This window comes from Panulirus ornatus, chromosome 63 (assembly GCF_036320965.1).
Source record: "Panulirus ornatus isolate Po-2019 chromosome 63, ASM3632096v1, whole genome shotgun sequence".
Classification (NCBI taxonomy): Eukaryota; Metazoa; Arthropoda; class Malacostraca; order Decapoda; family Palinuridae; genus Panulirus; species Panulirus ornatus.
In genome coordinates this window covers 22,561,026-22,579,860 of record NC_092286.1, presented here as the reverse complement: position 1 = coordinate 22,579,860, position 18,835 = coordinate 22,561,026, and the positions used below count along the sequence as shown (strand labels likewise).

The 18,835-nt window shown below is 40.9% G+C and overlaps 1 protein-coding gene across 2 annotated transcripts in view; it reads right to left on the bottom strand.

The window, feature by feature from the left end:
• Window positions 1-18,835, bottom strand: part of LOC139745831 (integrin alpha-PS1-like) — a 734,318-nt gene that overhangs the window by 156,746 nt on the left and 558,737 nt on the right. The window contains exons 3-5 of one of the 2 annotated variants that reach the window (XM_071656425.1): window positions 11,725-11,754; window positions 8,027-8,127; window positions 6,594-6,721 (exon numbers count right to left, since the gene is read on the bottom strand). In XM_071656425.1, coding sequence (XP_071512526.1) covers window positions 6,594-6,721; window positions 8,027-8,127; window positions 11,725-11,754 — 259 coding nt within the window. The remainder of the gene's footprint in view (window positions 1-6,593; window positions 6,722-8,026; window positions 8,128-11,724; window positions 11,755-18,835) is intronic. The other variant, XM_071656426.1, reaches the window with a different exon arrangement.

Genomic DNA, 18,835 nt, shown 5'->3' with positions numbered 1-18,835 from the left:
GGTAGTAAAAGCTTTGCGGAAGATGAAAGCCGGCAAGGCAGCAGGTTTGGATGGTATTGCAGTGGAATTTATTAAAAAAGGGGGTGACTGTATTGTTGACTGGTTGGTAAGGTTATTTAATGTATGTATGACTCATGGTGAGGTGCCTGAGGATTGGCAGAATGCGTGCATAGTGCCATTGTACAAAGGCAAAGGGGATAAGAGTGAGTGCTCAAATTACAGAGGTATAAGTTTGTTGAGTATTCCTGGCAAATTATATGGGAGGGTATTGATTGAGAGGGTGAAGGCATGTACAGAGCATCAGACTGGGGAAGAGCAGTGTGGTTTCAGAAGTGGTAGAGGATGTGTGGATCAGGTGTTTGCTTTGAAGAATGTATGTGAGAAATACTTAGAAAAGCAAATGGATTTGTATGTAGCATTTATGGATCTGGAGAAGGCATATGATAGAGTTGATAGAGATGCTCTGTGGAAGGTATTAAGAATATATGGTGTGGGAGGCAAGTTGTTAGAAGCAGTGAAAAGTTTTTATCGAGGATGTAAGGCATGTGTACGTGTAGGAAGAGAGGAAAGTGATTGGTTCTCAGTGAATGTAGGTTTGCGGCAGGGGTGTGTGATGTCTCCATGGTTGTTTAATTTGTTTATGGATGGGTTTGTTAGGGAGGTAAATGCAAGAGTTTTGGAAAGAGGGGCAAGTATGAAGTCTGTTGGGGATGAGAGAGCTTGGGAAGTGAGTCAGTTGTTGTTCGCTGATGATACAGCGCTGGTGGCTGATTCATGTGAGAAACTGCAGAAGCTGGTGACTGAGTTTGGTAAAGTGTGTGAAAGAAGAAAGTTAAGAGTAAATGTGAATAAGAGCAAGGTTATTAGGTACAGTAGGGTTGAGGGTCAAGTCAATTGGGAGGTGAGTTTGAATGGAGAAAAACTGGAGGAAGTGAAGTGTTTTAGATATCTGGGAGTGGATCTGGCAGCGGATGGAACCATGGAAGCGGAAGTGGATCATAGGGTGGGGGAGGGGGCGAAAATTCTGGGAGCCTTGAAGAATGTGTGGAAGTCGAGAACATTATCTCGGAAAGCAAAAATGGGTATGTTTGAAGGAATAGTGGTTCCAACAATGTTGTATGGTTGCGAGGCGTGGACTATGGATAGAGTTGTGCGCAGGAGGATGGATGTGCTGGAAATGAGATGTTTGAGGACAATGTGTGGTGTGAGGTGGTTTGATCGAGTAAGTAACGTAAGGGTAAGAGAGATGTGTGGAAATAAAAAGAGCGTGGTTGAGAGAGCAGAAGAGGGTGTTTTGAAATGGTTTGGTCACATGGAGAGAATGAGTGAGGAAAGATTGACCAAGAGGATATATGTGTTGGAGGTGGAGGGAACGAGGAGAAGAGGGAGACCAAATTGGAGGTGGAAAGATTGAGTGAAAAAGATTTTGTGTGATCACTCTATTCCTTGCCCTCCTTTCACCCTCCTGCATGTTCAGGCCCCAATAACTCAAAATCTTTTTCACTCCATCTTTCCACCTCCAATTTGGTCTCCCACTTCTCCTCGTTCCCTCCACCTCCGACACATACATCCTCTTGGTCAATCTTTCCTCACTCATTCTCTCCATGAGCCCAAACCATTTCAAAACACCCTCTTCTGCTCTCTCAACCACGCTCTTTTTATTTCCACACATCTCTCTTACCCTTACATTACTTACTCGATCAAACCACCTCACACCACACATTGTCCTCAAACATCTCATTTCCAGCACATCCACCCTCCTCCGCACAACTCTATCCATAGCCCACGCCTCGCAACCATACAACATTGTTGGAACAACTATTCGAAATACTAAGTACCCGAATACCCTTCGTCTCACAATTATTATACAGTCCCATCGCCTAGCAGTTAGCATGCCTGTCTCTTACACAGGGGTCCCAGGTTCGATCCTGGCTGTTGGAGGTTTGTATGTTCTACGAAGGTGCGCGTTCATATGCACTTTATTCGTATTCATATACCTCCGCGTTGTAGTTTTTTTTTTCTTTTTTTTTCTCTGTCGCTGTCTCCCGCGTTTGCGAGGCAGCGCAAGGAAACAGACGAAAGAAATGGCCCAACCCACCCCCATACACATGTATATACATACACGTCCACACACGCAAATATACATACCTACACAGCTTTCCATGGTTTACCCCAGACGCTTCACATGCCCTGATTCAATCCACTGACAGCACGTCAACCCCGGTATACCACATCGATCCAATTCACTCTATTCCTTGCCCTCCTTTCACCCTCCTGCATGTTCAGGCCCCGATCACACAAAATCTTTTTCACTCCATCTTTCCACCTACGATTTGGTCTCCCACTTCTCCTCGTTCCCTCCACCTCTGACACATATATCCTCTTAGTCAATCTTTCCTCACTCATTCTCTCCATGTGCCCAAACCATTTCAAAACACCCTCTTCTGCTCTCTCAACCACGCTCTTTTTATTTCCACACATCTCTCTTACCCTTGCGTTACTTACTCGATCAAACCACCTCACACCACACATTGTCCTCAAACATCTCATTTCCAGCACATCCACCCTCCTGCACACAACTCTATCCATAGCCCACGCCTCGCAACCATACAAAACTTTTGGAACCACTATTCCTTCAAACATACCCATTTTTGCTTTCCGAGATAATGTTCTCAACTTCCACACATTCTTCAAGGCTCCCAGGATTTTTGCCCCCTCCCCCACCCTATGATTCACTTCTGCTTCCATGGTTCCATCCGCTGCCAGATCCACTCCCAGATATCTAAAACACTTTACTTCCTCCAGTTTTTCTCCATTCAAACTTACCTCCCAATTGACTTGACTCTCAACCCTACTGTACCTAATAACCTTGCTCTTATTCACATTTACTCTTAACTTTCTTCTTTCACACACTTTACCAAACTCAGTCACCAGCTTCTGCAGTTTCTCACATGAATCAGCCACCAGCGCTGTATCATCAGCGAACAACAACTGACTCACTTCCCAAGCTCTCTCATCCACAACAGACAGTTGTACAGTTAGGTTCGGTAAAACGCTATCAGCTGGCTATGTGCGTCTGTTCGGAAATAACCAATATAGATCCCGTTGCTGATCATTGTGAGACGAAGGGTATTCGGGCACTTAGTATTTCGAATAGTTGTTTCTATTATACAGTCCCATAGCCTAGCGGTTAGCATGCCTGTCTCTTACACAGGGGTCCTGGGTTCGATCCTGGCTGTTGGAGGTTTGTATGATCTATGAAGGCGCGCGTTCATATGCACTTTATTCGTGTAGGAAGAGAGGAAAGTGATTGGTTCTCAGTGAATGTAGGTTTGCGGCAGGGATGTGTGATGTCTCCATGGTTGTTTAATTTGTTTATGGATGGGGTTGTTAGGGAGGTGAATGCAAGAGTTTTGGAAAGAGGGGCAAGTATGAAGTCTGTTGGGGATGAGAGAGCTTGGGAAGTGAGTCAGTTGTTGTTCGCTGATGATACAGCGCTGGTGGCTGATTCATGTGAGAAACTGCAGAAGCTGGTGACTGAGTTTGGTAAAGTGTGTGGAAGAAGAAAGTTAAGAGTAAATGTGAATAAGAGCAAGGTTATTAGGTACAGTAGGGTTGAGGGTCAAGTCAATTGGGAGGTGAGTTTGAATGGAGAAAAACTGGAGGAAGTGAAGTGTTTTAGATATCTGGGAGTGGATCTGGCAGCGGATGGAACCATGGTAGTGGAAGTCGATCATAGGGTGGGGGAGGGGGCGAAAATTCTGGGAGCCTTGAAGAATGTGTGGAAGTCGAGAACATTATCTCGGAAAGCAAAAATGGGTATGTTTGAAGGAATAGTGGTTCCAACAATGTTGTATGGTAGCGAGGCGTGGACTATGGATAGAGTTGTGCGCAGGAGGATGGATGTGCTGGAAATGAGATGTTTGAGGACAATGTGTGGTGTGAGGTGGTTTGATCGAGTAAGTAACGTAAGGGTAAGAGAGATGTGTGGAAATAAAAAGAGCGTGGTTGAGAGAGCAGAAGAGGGTGTTTTGAAATGGTTTGGTCACATGGAGAGAATGAGTGAGGAAAGATTGACCAAGAGGATATATGTGTCGGAGGTGGAGGGAACGAGGAGAAGAGGGAGACCAAATTGGAGGTGGAAAGATGGAGTGAAAAAGATTTTGTGTGATCGGGGCCTGAACATGCAGGAGGGTGAAAGGAGGGCAAAGAATAGAGTGAATTGGATCGAGGTGGTATACCGGGGTTGACGTGCTGTCAGTGGATTGAGTCAAGGCATGTGTATGGGGGTGGGTTGGCTTTTGTCTGTTTCCTTGCGCTACCTCGCAAACGCGGGAGACAGCGAAAAAAAAAATTATATATATATATATATATGTATATATATATATATATATATATATATATATATATATATATATATATATATATATATATATGTATAAAAGAAAGAGACAGGAGGTCAAGAGAAAGGTGCAAGAGGTGAAAAAAAGGGCAAATGAGAGTTGGGGTGAGAGAGTATCATTAAATTTTAGGGAGAATAAAAAGATGTTCTGGAAGGAGGTAAATAAAGTGCGTAAGACAAGGGAGCAAATGGGAACTTCAGTGAAGGGCGCAAATGGGGAGGTGATAACAAGTAGTGGTGATGTGAGAAGGAGATGGAGTGAGTATTTTGAAGGTTTGTTGAATGTGTTTGATGATAGAGTGGCAGATATAGGGTGTTTTGGTCGAGGTGGTGTGCAAAGTGAGAGGGTTAGGGAAAATGATTTGGTAAACAGAGAAGAGGTAGTGAAAGCTTTGCGGAAGATGGAAGCCAGCAAGGCAGCAGGTTTGGATGGTATTGCAGTGGAATTTATTAAAAAAGGGGGTGACTGTATTGTTGACTGGTTGGTAAGGTTATTTAATGTATGTGTGACTCATGGTGAGGTGCCTGAGGATTGGCGGAATGCGTGCATAGTGCCATTGTACAAAGGCAAAGGGGATAAGAGTGAGTGCTCATATTACAGAAGTATAAGTTTGTTGAGTATTCCTGGTAAATTATATGGGAGGGTATTGATTGAGAGGGTGAAGGCATGTACAGAGCATCAGATTGGGGAAGAGCAGTGTGGCTTCAGAAGTGGTAGAGGATGTGTGGATCAGGTGTTTGCTTTGAAGAATGTATGTGAGAAATACTTAGAAAAGCAAATGGATTTGTATGTAGCATTTATGGATCTGGAGAAGGCATATGATAGAGTTGATAGAGATGCTCTGTGGAAGGTATTAAGAATATATGGTGCTGGAGGAAAGTTGTTAGAAGCAGTGAAAAGTTTTTATCGAGGATGTAAGGCATGTGTACGTGTAGGAAGAGAGGAAAGTGATTGGTTCTCAGTGAATGTAGGTTTGCGGCAGGGGTGTGTGATGTCTCCATGGTTGTTTAATTTGTTTATGGATGGGGTTGTTAGGGAGGTAAATGCAAGAGTTTTGGAAAGAGGGGCAAGTATGAAGTTTGTTGGGGATGAGAGAGCTTGGGAAGTGAGTCAGTTGTTGTTCACTGATGATACAGCAATGGTGGCTGATTCATGTGAGAAACTGCAGAAGCTGGTGACGGAGTTTGGTAAAGTGTGTGGAAGAAGAAAGTTAAGAGTAAATGTGAATAAGAGCAAGGTTATTAGGTACAGTAGGGTTGAGGGTCAAGTCAATTGGGAGGTGAGTTTGAATGGAGAAAAACTGGAGGAAGTGAAGTGTTTTAGATATCTGGGAGTGGATCTGGCAGCGGATGGAACCATGGAAGCGGAAGTGGATCATAGGATGGGGGAGGGCGTGAAAATTCTGGGAGCCTTGAAGAATGTGTGGAAGTCGAGAACATTATCTCGGGAAGCAAAAATGGGTATGTTTGAAGGAATAGTGGTTCCAACAATGTTGTATGGTTGCGAGGCGTGGGCTATGGATAGAGTTGTGCGCAGGAGGATGGATGTGCTGGAAATGAGATGTTTGAGGACAATGTGTGGTGTGAGGTGGTTTGATCGAGTAAGTAACGTAAGGGTAAGAGAGATGTGTGGAAATAAAAAGAGCGTGGTTGAGAGAGCAGAAGAGGGTGTTTTGAAATGGTTTGGGCACATGGAGAGAATGAGTGAGGAAAGATTGACAAAGAGGATATATGTGTCGGAGGTGGAGGGAACGAGGAGAAGTGGGAGACCAAATTGGAGGTGGAAAGATGGAGTGAAAAAGATTTTGTGTGATCGGGGCCTGAGTGAAAAAGATTTTGTGTGATCGGGGCCTGAACATGCAAGAGGGTGAAAGGAGGGCAAGGAATAGAGTGAATTGGATCGATGTGGTATACCGGGGTTGACGTGCTGTCAGTGGATTGAATCAGGGCATGTGAAGCAATGAAACTCATGATATAAGAAGAGGTACTTATTTGACTGGCAGCCCAACTCAGAAAGACAAGCATATTTCAAGACTCCTTACATTACTCCACCACTGTATATGCACTTGCACTTCACTTATCTTTAATGTTGATCAGGCCATAAATGTAAAATAAGATTAACTTACCTCTTTAAATCATGTTCTAAATATTCAAGACACTAAAAGTTGAAAGAAATGGAATGGGAACTTACTCATTGACAGGTTTCCCTCGGCAAGGTTCCAAGTAGTCATCAACATCAAGCATTTGTGAAAGAATATAACAAAGTCCAAAGCCCCACTGGAAACCCTTGCCTTTGTGCATGTAGCGATGCGCACACACCTATGGTATAATAATGAATAATTAAAAAACATGAAAGGAGAGCTAGCACATAGCAAGGATCTCATTATATTCTAAACTGGATATTCTATTTTAGGTACTTTATAAAACTGGTTTAGAATATGTGAGACTACTTTCTATCAAGGTGAGGGTTGAAGTATGACAAATGATCCATGGTCTTAGCTGCTAGTGCACCAGAGTTTACCATAACATTATAAGTTGATGATGCACTAATCAGAGAAACAAGAGTCGCCCCAGTCTCCTTGAGACACTGTGGATGGTTCAAAGGGGTTCAACCATATAGCTTCAATATCCCTCAAATCTTAATTTTACCTATCAATCCTACTGACTTGCAGAGGTTTAGGAGCAACTGCTGCCATTCAAAGCTGCTGTCTATCATGGCTGCCATCTACCTACTTTAGAAGAGTATTTTCAGCTGAACGGCTGCCTATATCAATTAAATTGTTACTTATCTATCTAATTACATAACTGCAACAATATATCACCCAGAACAGAATGTCTGCATCTCCACAGAAGTCTTCAATTACTCTTTTAACCCGAGAGGGACATAAATCCAGCTCACCATCCAGTCACTGAACAAAGCACCAACCATTCTAGGCATCACATGCAACACACGACATTCACTCTCCACCCCAGTAACATAACCACAGAAGAAATACATGAACTAAATGCCCTTAAAACACTGACCAACAACAATTTTGGATGGGAAACTTTTTACTCTAAAGGAATCCATCATTTCTGGTAGTGAATGTAGTGCAGCCTTGGCAGCAAAAGCCCTAAAACAAGGGTCCTGGGTGTTGAAAAAACTAATGATAATAACAAAAATATAACTACCATAAAGTTAATATGATTTGAATTTTTCACACATTGTGAAAGTAAGAGTCAATCCTACAAAAATTAACAAAGATACTGTATACCTGAAAAAAAAAAAATTGAATTTATCTGGTTTGGAAATGTAAGAACCTCTCTTCATCAGTAACATGATTTCTCCATTTTAGCACTGCAAATTCATCAGCTTATGATTTATATCTAATAAAATTATTTTCTATATTACGCATCATGGCAATCTAGAGATTAGAGGCTATGGTACAAACACTACATAAAAATTAAGTACTTTTAGTGCATACACTACATAAAAATGAAGTAATTATGTTTACTGAAAGAATTTCAATAATATCTACAACAGATGCAACTACATAAGCAGCATTCTTTCAATAATATCAGCATTTCATTGAAGCCTAAAATGTTCTACTAATATTCAGTACACAATTTATGAGAACACCTTACCAAAACCTTCCCACCAGGTCCCTGACTCTTGAGAGTTACACCAAGCCACTGGCCATCCTTAATCTCATATTCTGCAGGCTGTGACAAAGTTTCATCTAAAGCTGCAAGAGGTAATGTGTGTTAGAAGAAGCAATGGAGTTACAAAGAGGTGTTTTGCTTAACCTGCTGTTGGATGACCTACCTTATAATATGGCACTCTGCTGAAGTGGTAACTTATTTTCTTTTTATACTTAACATCTTTCAATGCTACTATATTTACAAAGCACAGTGAAAGCTCACAGGAACTGGCAATACCATGATTTCATAAGAAGTTTCACATTATGTGCAACTTTATTCCACTAACAATAAACAATAAATTGAATAATATTGCAAAAATAAATACTCAAAAAAGCCTTTACTCTACATAATACTGCTACAAAAGCTAAACTTTAAGCAGAATAATGCATTAATAATCTGATATCAAAAGACAAGCCACATTCAAACCAAAATGGCTGCCTTCACCATGACTCATAACCAAGCACATCACATAAACATTACAAGTGCACAGGCACACAGCACGTGTTAACAGAACTTAAATCTGAATCTGATGGCTACATCATCAATCAATAAAATTAGTGAAGGTGTATGTTTACTATCAAACTGATAAGATAAATCCTCCAACAAAAACTATCCCAGGTTTTACAACTACCATCTGATCCAAGATTTATATCTCCTCAACACATCAATACATGCTGCACACAGACCAAACTGGAACTTAAGCAGCTGGAAATGTAACAGATCTTTCTTATCATCTGGTCTGAAAGGCTTTACATACATGATTACTGATAAATTCCAGTTCTGCCATTAATGGAAAAAAAGCTCTCTCCATCAGTGCCACAAGATGTGTCACATTTGGAGTTTTGGAACCCACGACAACACCTTGGAGCATAGAAACAAACAAAATCAAGAAAAAATCAGGCAATACAGATATGAAATAATGCAATTTGATGAAAGTAATTTTGCTTCTATGGGTCTTAAATCACTGGTTTTATTCAAAAGACTATATGATATACAATGTAGCTATTAAAAAATCAAAAATTCAAAGTTACTTCACTTCACCTGCATCTTAAAATCAACTTAAATTTCATATTCACCCCATCTCTTAATGATCCTACAGAACATTTTATTAATATTTACACAACTTCCCAACTGACCGAACTCATTAAAAACCTGAAGAAGCAACTTGCCGTATGGTTCCGTCATGCTTAAAGTAACTCAAAATGCAACTGAAATATAAAGAAAACCTTAACATTAAATAAAATGTAAAACAGCTTCAGCAACCTATTCTGGAAAGGTAATGCAACAACTGAAAATGAAAAAGTCATACCAAAATAAAAAGGTGAAAAACCAAAGTCCTGTGGGAAAGAGATAGATGAGCAAGTTTGACAACTTAGGAAACATCAGCATCAGATCAAGGAAAGACAATAAGGATGATGTACAGAAACAAGGTAGTGGTGGAGGTTCAAGAGTTGGTGAGAGAAAAATACATGTTAGGGGAAACAAGAAACGAGTGATTAAAAAAGATACATTTACACATAAAAGATATGGGGCTCAAAGAAGATTATGAAGAGGCAATAAGATGGGGACACCAAGAAAAAATGAACAGAAAAAACACGTAATGTAGGATACAAAAATTTATGGCAAATATGAAGGAGGATGAAATGGGGATAATAAGGATGAAGTATGATGACAGAACACTACAAGGTGAGAAGCCTGATGCAAATGGTCTAATAACAATGGGAGGAGAAACTGGGGAGATGAGGAAGGAAAAAAGAGGAGTGATGAAAGGGAAAGGAGGTTATTAACAATTAATGAAAGGATGAGAGGTGGAAAGGGAAGGAGTGGGGAAGGGGAAGAGGAGTGGAAAGGGAAGAAGGAGTGGGGAAGGGGAGGAGGAAAGGGAAGAGGAGAAGGAACATGTGTGGGAGGTATTGATGCAGGAGTCATGCAAACTCAGTAAAATGCACATTCAGTCATGCATAATGGCTGCATTCATCTATTGCAGTGGAAGCCATTCAAAAGCACAGTCAGCATGACGGTACGATAAATTTTGAAAATAGTGTAAAATCTAATGTGTTTTGAAAGGACATATATTATCAACTGCACCTTAGCAAGTAATTATAGGCTCCTGAAAGGCTCGAAGTAATGTATATTATGTAATATACAATATTCCCACATCCTTTCTGTGGGCTTCAAAATCTTAAAAACTTTATATTCAAACAAGTTAATTCCCAACATTATCAGTAAAAGTAAAAACTTTGGTAAAGATCACATGCAATATATCAATTCTTTTCTAATCATTGTACCTTAAAAATGTGTAAACGTTGAAATTTTTGTTATGGACTGCTTTCATACAATTTGAAACCTTCACTCAATAAAGTATCACCTTCCTAAAAAATACATTCAATATGACACTAGGAAGGTAAGCTGTTGAAGACATTAGCTTTTAAACTAAAACATGGGACATTTCTAATTAAATATGTATTCCTCTATTTGACTATTGTTTTTCTGTATGGCAACTCCTGATGACTGTGAATTTACATTAGAATCCAATATTTAATGTGAACTAACAATTTATCAAATGAAGCAGTTACAGTTTGCTCACAGTACTGATACCAATTACTTTCCAAATTTAGACTATCCTTTAACTTCTATTGTATTATGTGGTCTACTAACTGTTTTTGTCAAGAAACTCTGAAACACTTGCTTTTCTCTCTTGCTATGCAAAGGATTAATCAACTGAGAGTAAAGATGCCTGCAAGCTTGGCAAGAGTGGCAATCACTTCCATTTGTGTAAGTCAAAAGCCACAGGATGGGTAGACTGCCAAGTACAGTATACACTGGGACTCCCTCACCAAGCCTACACTAATGGCTATACATATATAAACTTTAAGTCAACATAATAAAAACATAATTCATGGGTATGCAGGAAATGGATGTATACGCATGATTGAAGCAATGCATAGCCAAAAGTGTGGTGGAACGAGGTGGAAGTAGCAAGTGAGAACATAGCAACACAGGGCAGCACAGTGCTGGTAGGATCAGCCTTGGTTATTTTAAACTCAGAAAGCTGTGAGTCAAGTTGGAAAACAAAATCAGCCTCCAAGGCCATGGTATTAGTTGCTATGAGAAATTGCTTCAATCCTTGAGGTACTGGTAAAATTACTTTACACATCTGTTGGGTGTGAGGCAAGCAATCATGATGTTCAAAACAGGGGGAAGAGGTTGGATACACAGTGGAGATAAATGTCTTTCATTTTCTTTTTCAAGAAAATACTTTGCCTAACAGTTGTAATTGATGTAAGGATATTTGACATAAGTATACCTCCACCGTGCAGTTAGGAAGATATAAATAACCTCTGCATGTAAATCTTCATGATGTAGGGTGTGCATGACACGCTGTCCCAGCAAGCATGGAACCAAACTGGAGGAGGGTGAGGGGTGCATGTAGCCTAAAGTGTTACTGGCACAGGCAAGGGTTGCTAGGAGGCATCCAGTGGGTAAGAGGGGCAAACTGAAATGAGGTGCTATCAGTGTGATAAGTGTTAAGCATTCCAAGGTGGTGAGGCCTTATGCTGGATACAGGCCTCCACAGGGTTCGGCGGTGATGGTGGTTGTGGTGGTATGGAAGTGGTGGAAGGTGATGGGGTTAAACTTACAGTCAAAGTTGTAGAGCCCTGTTTCCGGATCTGTAAGAAGTAAGCAACATACATAACGTAAGACAAACATATTTCTGAAGATAGAAAATAAATAAAACATTGAAAAGTGAACATGAATAAAAAAAGATCTCATTTGTGTCTGGAGCATGTCTTATCCATTTCCTGATACATACGCAACACTAATGGTAAGCTAGAAGCTGGTTCATTGTTTGCCATCCTAAACTCTTTAATTGGCAAGCAAATGTAACAGTCCTGCATTTACATAATTGTACAGTACAGGGAAGGAGTTCCATAATCCTTTTGAACCTTTCTACTACAGGTCAAGCAATGTTTTAAACTTCCATAGACTGAGTGCTTTCACAATTTCATCAACTAGTTTATTTAATTCATTTATTCTTCAATGCCTCTAATAGGCACTAGAGAACAAACAAAACATTGATTCGATGTACATAGAGTATGCAAAAGCCTCTGATAAATCTGACCCTGGTGTCATAGCACTTTAAATGCATAGGATAGGAATAACCAGTAAAACTGGAAAATGAATATAGAACAGTAAAAAATAATACCACATTGTTGTAAATCAGGTTATTTCTACTGCTTCATGGCAAAAAGCTTAGTGCCTTTAGGGGCTGTACTTCACACCAGGTCCTAATTCCCATTTTTGACACTGATGCAAGCATGAGTATAGTTTCATATCATGCTTTGTAGATGATGCCAAAAGTATGAAAACCTCATCAACAGAAGACACTGAGAAACTACAGACTGGCATTAACTATATCTTCCACTGGGCCGGCAAAAACACAAGCCTTTCAATGGGGGATAAGTTACAAGTCCTCTAATACTGGTTGAATAAAGAAAGTAAAAGTAGTAGAGAATACTGGATGGTTAGAGACACCATCATATCAAGATGAATCAATGTGCCAGACTTCAAAGTAAAAGAAGGTAACAACTGCGTCTTAAAAAAAAGTGCTTGGGTCTTACAGAAACTTAGGGAGAGAAAAAACAATGATAACACTCTTCAAGGTGCTTATACTCTCAACAACAGCATACTGCTGTGTAATCATGTTACCTTTCAAGCTTGATGAAACTGCAGAGCTAGAAAATGTGCAGAGATCTTTCACAGCCTACAAAGATGATGCACAGAAATTGAACTACTTAACTAGGACCAGAAACAACTAAAGCTGTACTTACTCTCTGGAGTATAGACAAGAGAGGAATATCATTATTTATATTTGTAAAATCCTCAAAGGCATAATCCTCAACCACCGCTCAGAAATACATCCATACTGGCTCAACAGGAATGGAAGATGCTATAAAATATTACCCCTAAAATCAGAAGATACAGTGGGGACAAAAAGTTTAATTACCTCTAACTTCTGGGGTGTAAGACTAACACACATACCTGCAGCATTCATAAACACTACAGGAAGATCAATAAATAAATTGGATAAGTACTCAGAAGGAATACCAAAATGACAAAACTGTGGTGGTTACAGGTGCTTACAAGCTTTATCTTCCAACAACTTGGGCGACCAATAATTACCCAACTCAACAGCTTGGAATTAGCCCCAGCTGTGAAGGTAAATGACCTCTGAAGAATACTGCTGGTATACAATTCTGTTACTAAAAAGAGTCCTTTGCATTTTTTCTGACATTTCTTACTCAGTTTCTTCCTATGGGTTCTGGTTGCTCTTGCTGCATCTCACAAAAAATATGTTCAATGTCAACATCATTAAACAACTCCATGACAGTCTACCCTTCTCTAGACCTTATAAATTGATTACCTGAGCTTTTTAATGAACAGTTCCTAAAGGTAAGAAGAAGCATGTTCTAGTTTTGGTCTCCTGAACATTCCCTTATCCATGTACTTACATGCAATTCCAATATCTAACACTAGTCAGTTTAAAATGATCTATAATTCCCCTCAGGAGGTGTGTGTGTGTGTGTGTGTGTGTGTGTGTGTGTGTGTGGTGGGGGGGTGGGGGGTTAAGGTGAGAAGTTCCATACAATACATAATACAGGAATTCCTGCAGCTTAATTTGAATGTTGGTTTGCGGCAGGGGTGTGTGATGTCTCCATGGTTGTTTAATTTGCTTATGGATGGGGTTGTCAGGGAGGTGAATGCAAGAGTTTTGGAGAGAGTGGCAAGTATGCAGTTTGTTGTGGATGAGAGGGCTTGGGAAGTGAGCCAGTTGTTGTTTGCTGATGATACAGCGCTGGTGGCTGATTCGTGTGAGAAACTGCAGAAGCTGGTGACTGAGTTTGGTAAAGTGTGTGACAGAAGAAAGCTGAGAGTAAATGTGAATAAGAGCAAGGTTATTAGGCACAGTAAGGTTGAGGGACAAGTCAACTGGGAGGTAAGTTTGAATGGAGAAATACTGGAGGAAGTGAAGTGTTTTAGATATCTGGGAGTGGATTTGGCAGCGGATGGAACCATGTAAGCGGAAGTGAATCATAGGGTGGGGGAGGGGGTGAAAGTTCTGGGAGCGTTGAAAGATTTGTGGAAGTCGAGAATGTTATCTTGGAAAGCAAAAATGGGTATGTTTGAAGGAATAGTGGTTCCAACAATGTCATATGGTTGCGAGGCATGGGATATAGATTGAGTTGTGCAGAGGATGGTGGATGTATTGGAAATGAGATGTTTGAGGACAACATGTGGTGTGAGGTGGTTTGATCGAGTAAGTAATAATAGGGTAAGAGAGATGTGGGGTAATATAAAGAGTGTGGTTGAGAGAGCAGAAGAGGGTGTTTTGAAATGGTATGGTCACATGGAGAGAATGAGTGAGGAAAGATTGACCAAGAGGATATATGTGTCACAGGTGGAGGGAACGGGGAGAAGTGGGAGACCAAATTGGAGGTGGAAAGATGGAGTGAAAAAGATTTTGAGTGATCGGGGCCTGAACATGCAGGAGGGTGAAAGGCGTGCAAGGAATAGAGTGAATTGGAACAATGTGGTATACCGGGGTCAACGTGCTGTCAATGGATTGAACCAGGGCATGTAAAGCGTCTGGGGTAAACCATGGAAAGTTCTGTGGGGCCTGAATGTGGAAAGAGAGCTGTGGTTTCAGTGCATTATACATGACAGCTAGAGACTGAGTGTGAACGAATGTGGCCTTTGTTGTCTTTTCCTAGCTCTACCTCGCGCACATGCGGGGGGAGGGGGTTCTTATTTCATGTGTTGTGGGGTGACGATGAGTATGAATAAAGGCAGACAGTATGAATTATGTACATGTGTGTGTGTATATATATATATATATATATATAGGGTGGGGGAGGGGGCGAAAATTCTGGGGGCCTTGAAGAATGTGTGGAAGTCGAGAACATTATCCCGGAAAGCAAAACTGGGTATGTTTGAAGGAATAGTGGTTCCAACAATGTTGTATGGTTGCGAGGCGTGGGCTATGGATAGAGTTGTGCGCAGTAGGATGGATGTGCTGGAAATGAGATGTTTGAGGACAATGTGTGGTGTGAGGTGGTTTGATCGAGTAAGTAACGTAAGGGTAAGAGAGATGTGTGGAAATAAAAAGAGCGTGGTTGAGAGAGCAGAAGAGGGTGTTTTGAAATGGTTCAGGCACATGGAGAGAATGAGTGAGGAAAGATTGACCAAGAGAATACATGTGTCGGAGGTGGAGGGAACGAGGAGAAGAGGGAGACCAAATTGGAGGTGGAAAGATGGAGTGAAAAAGATTTTGTGTGATCGGGGCCTGAACATGCAGGAGGGTGAAAGGAGGGCAAGGAATAGAATGAATTGGAGCGATGTAGTATACCGGGGTTGACGTGCTGTCAGTGGATTGAATCAAGGCATGTGAAGCATCTGGGGTAAACCATGGAAAGCTGTGTAGGTATGTATATTTGCGTCTGTGGATGTATGTATATACATATGTATGGGGGTGGGTTGGGCCATTTCTTTCGTCTGTTTCCTTGCGCTACCTCGCAAACGCGGGAAACAGCGACAAAGCAAAAAAAAAATATATATATATATATATATATATATATATATATATATATATATATATATATATATATATATATATTTTTTTTTTTTTTTTTCAAACTATTCGCCATTTCCCGCGTTAGCGAGGTAGCGTTAAGAACAGAGAACTGGGCCACTGAGGGAATATCCTCACCTGGCCCCCTTCTCTGTTCCTTCTTTTGGAAAATTAAAAAAAAATTGAGAGGGGAGGATTTCCAGCCCCCCGCTCCCTCCCCTTTTAGTCGCCTTCTACGACACGCAGGGAATACGTGGGAAGTATTCTTTCTCCCCTATATATATATATATATATATATACATATATATATACATATATATATATATATATATATATATATATATATATATATATATATATATATATATATATATATATATATAGTGATGGGTGATTTGAATGCAAAGGTGAGTAATGTGGCAGTTGAGGGAATATTTGGTATACATGGGGTGTTCAGTGTTGTAAATGGAAATGAAGAGCTTGTAGATTTATGTGCTGAAAAAGGAATGATGACTGGGAATACCTGGTTTAAAAAGCGAGATATACATAAGTATACTTATGTAAGTAGGAGAGATGGCCAGAGAGCATTATTGGATTACGTGTTAACTGACAGGCGCCCGAAAGAGAGACTTTTGGATGTTAATGTGCTGAGAGGTGCAACTGGAGGGATGTCTGATCATTATCTTGTGGAGGCTAAGGTGAAGATTTGTATGGGTTTTCAGAAAAGAAGAGTGAATGTTGGGGTGAAGAGGGTGGTGAGAGTAAGTGAGCTTGGGAAGGAGACTTGTGTGAGGAAGTACCAGGAGAGACTGAGTACAGAATGGAAAAAGGTGAGAACAATGGAAGTAAGGGGAGTGGGGGAGGAATGGGATGTATTTAGGGAATCAGTGATGGATTGCGCAAAAGATGCTTGTGGCATGAGAAGAGTGGGAGGTGGGTTGATTAGAAAGGGTAGTGAGTGGTGGGATGAAGAAGTAAGAGTATTAGTGAAAGAGAAGAGAGAGGCATTTGGACGATTTTTGCAGGGAAAAAATGCAATTGAGTGGGAGACGTATAAAAGAAAGAGACAGGAGGTCAAGAGAAAGGTGCAAGAGGTGAAAAAAAGGGCAAATGAGAGTTGTGGTGAGAGAGTATCATTAAATTTTAGGGAGAATAAAAAGATGTTCTAGAAGGAGGTAAATAAAGTGCGTAAGACAAGGGAGCAAATGGGAACTTCAGTGAAGGGCGCAAATGGGGAGGTGATAACAAGTAGTGGTGATGTGAGAAGGAGATGGAGTGAGTATTTTGAAGGTTTGTTGAATGTGTTTGATGATAGAGTGGCAGATATAGGGTGTTTTGGTCAAGGTGGTGTGCAAAGTGAGAGGGTTAGGGAAAATGATTTGGTAAACAGAGAAGAGGTAGTAAAAGCTTTGCGGAAGATGAAAGCCGGCAAGGCAGCAGGTTTGGATGGTATTGCAGTGGAATTTATTAAAAAAGGGGGTGACTGTATTGTTGACTGGTTGGTAAGGTTATTTAATGTATGTATGACTCATGGTGAGGTGCCTGAGGATTGGCGGAATGCGTGCATAGTGCCATAGTACAAAGGTAAAGGGGATAAGAGTGAGTGCTCAAATTACAGAGGTATAAGTTTGTTGAGTATTCCTGGCAAATTATATGGGAGGGTATTGATTGAGAGGGTGAAGGCATGTACAGAGCATCAGATTGGGGAAGAGCAGTGTGGTTTCAGAAGTGGTAGAGGATGTGTGGATCAGGTGTTTGCTTTGAAGAATGTATGTGAGAAATACTTAGAAAAGCAAATGGATTTGTATGTAGCATTTATGGATCTGGAGAAGGCATATGATAGAGTTGATAGAGATGCTCTGTGGAAGGTATTAAGAATATATGGTGTGGGAGGCAAGTTGTTAGAAGCAGTGAAAAGTTTTTATCGAGGATGTAAGGCATGTGTACGTGTAGGAAGAGAGGAAAGTGATTGGTTCTCAGTGAATGTAGGTTTGCGGCAGGGGTGTGTGATGTCTCCATGGTTGTTTAATTTGTTTATGGATGGGGTTGTTAGGGAGGTAAATGCAAGAGTTTTGGAAAGAGGGGCAAGTATGAAGTCTGTTGGGGATGAGAGAGCTTGGGAAGTGAGTCAGTTGTTGTTCGCTGATGATACAGCGCTGGTGGCTGATTCATGTGAGAAACTGCAGAAGCTGGTGACTGAGTTTGGTAAAGTGTGTGAAAGAAGAAAGTTAAGAGTAAATGTGAATAAGAGCAAGGTTATTAGGTACAGTAGGGTTGAGGGTCAAGTCAATTGGGAGGTGAGTTTGAATGGAGAAAAACTGGAGGAAATGAAGTGTTTTAGATATCTGGGAGTGGATCTGGCAGCGGATGGAAGCAGAAGTGGATCATAGGGTGGGGGAGGGGGCGAAAATTCTGGGAGCCTTGAAGAATGTGTGGAAGTCGAGAACATTATGTCAGAAAGCAAAAATGGGTATGTTTGAAGGAATAGTGGTTCCAACAATGTTGTATAGTTGCGAGGTGTGGGCTATGGATAGAGTTGTGCGCAGGAGGATGGATGTGCTGGAAATGAGATGTTTGAGGACAATGTGTGGTGTGAGGTGGTTTGATCGAGTAAGTAACGTAAGGGTAAGAGAGATGTGTGGAAATAAAAAGAGTGTGGGTGAGAGAGCAGAAGAGGGTGTTTTGAAATGGTTTGGGCACATGGAGAGAATGAGTGAGGAAAGATTGACCAAGAGGATATATGTGTCAGAGGTGGAGGGAACGAGGAGAAGAGGGAGACCAAATTGGAGGTGGAAAGATGGAGTGAAAGATATTTTGTGTGATCGGGGCCTGAACATGCAGGAGGGTGAAAGGAGGGCAAGGAATAGAGTGAATTGGAGCGATGTGGTATACCAGGGTTGACATGCTGTCAGTGGATTGAATCAAGGCATGTGAAGCGTCTGGGGTAAACCATGGAAAGCTGTGTAGGTATGTATATTTCCGTGTGTGGACGTATGTATATACATGTGTATGGGGGTGGGTTGGGCCATTTCTTTCGTCTGTTTCCTTGCGCTACCTCGCAAACGCGGGAGACAAAAAAAAAAAAAAAAAAAAAAAAAAAAAAAAAAAAAAAAAATACTTCC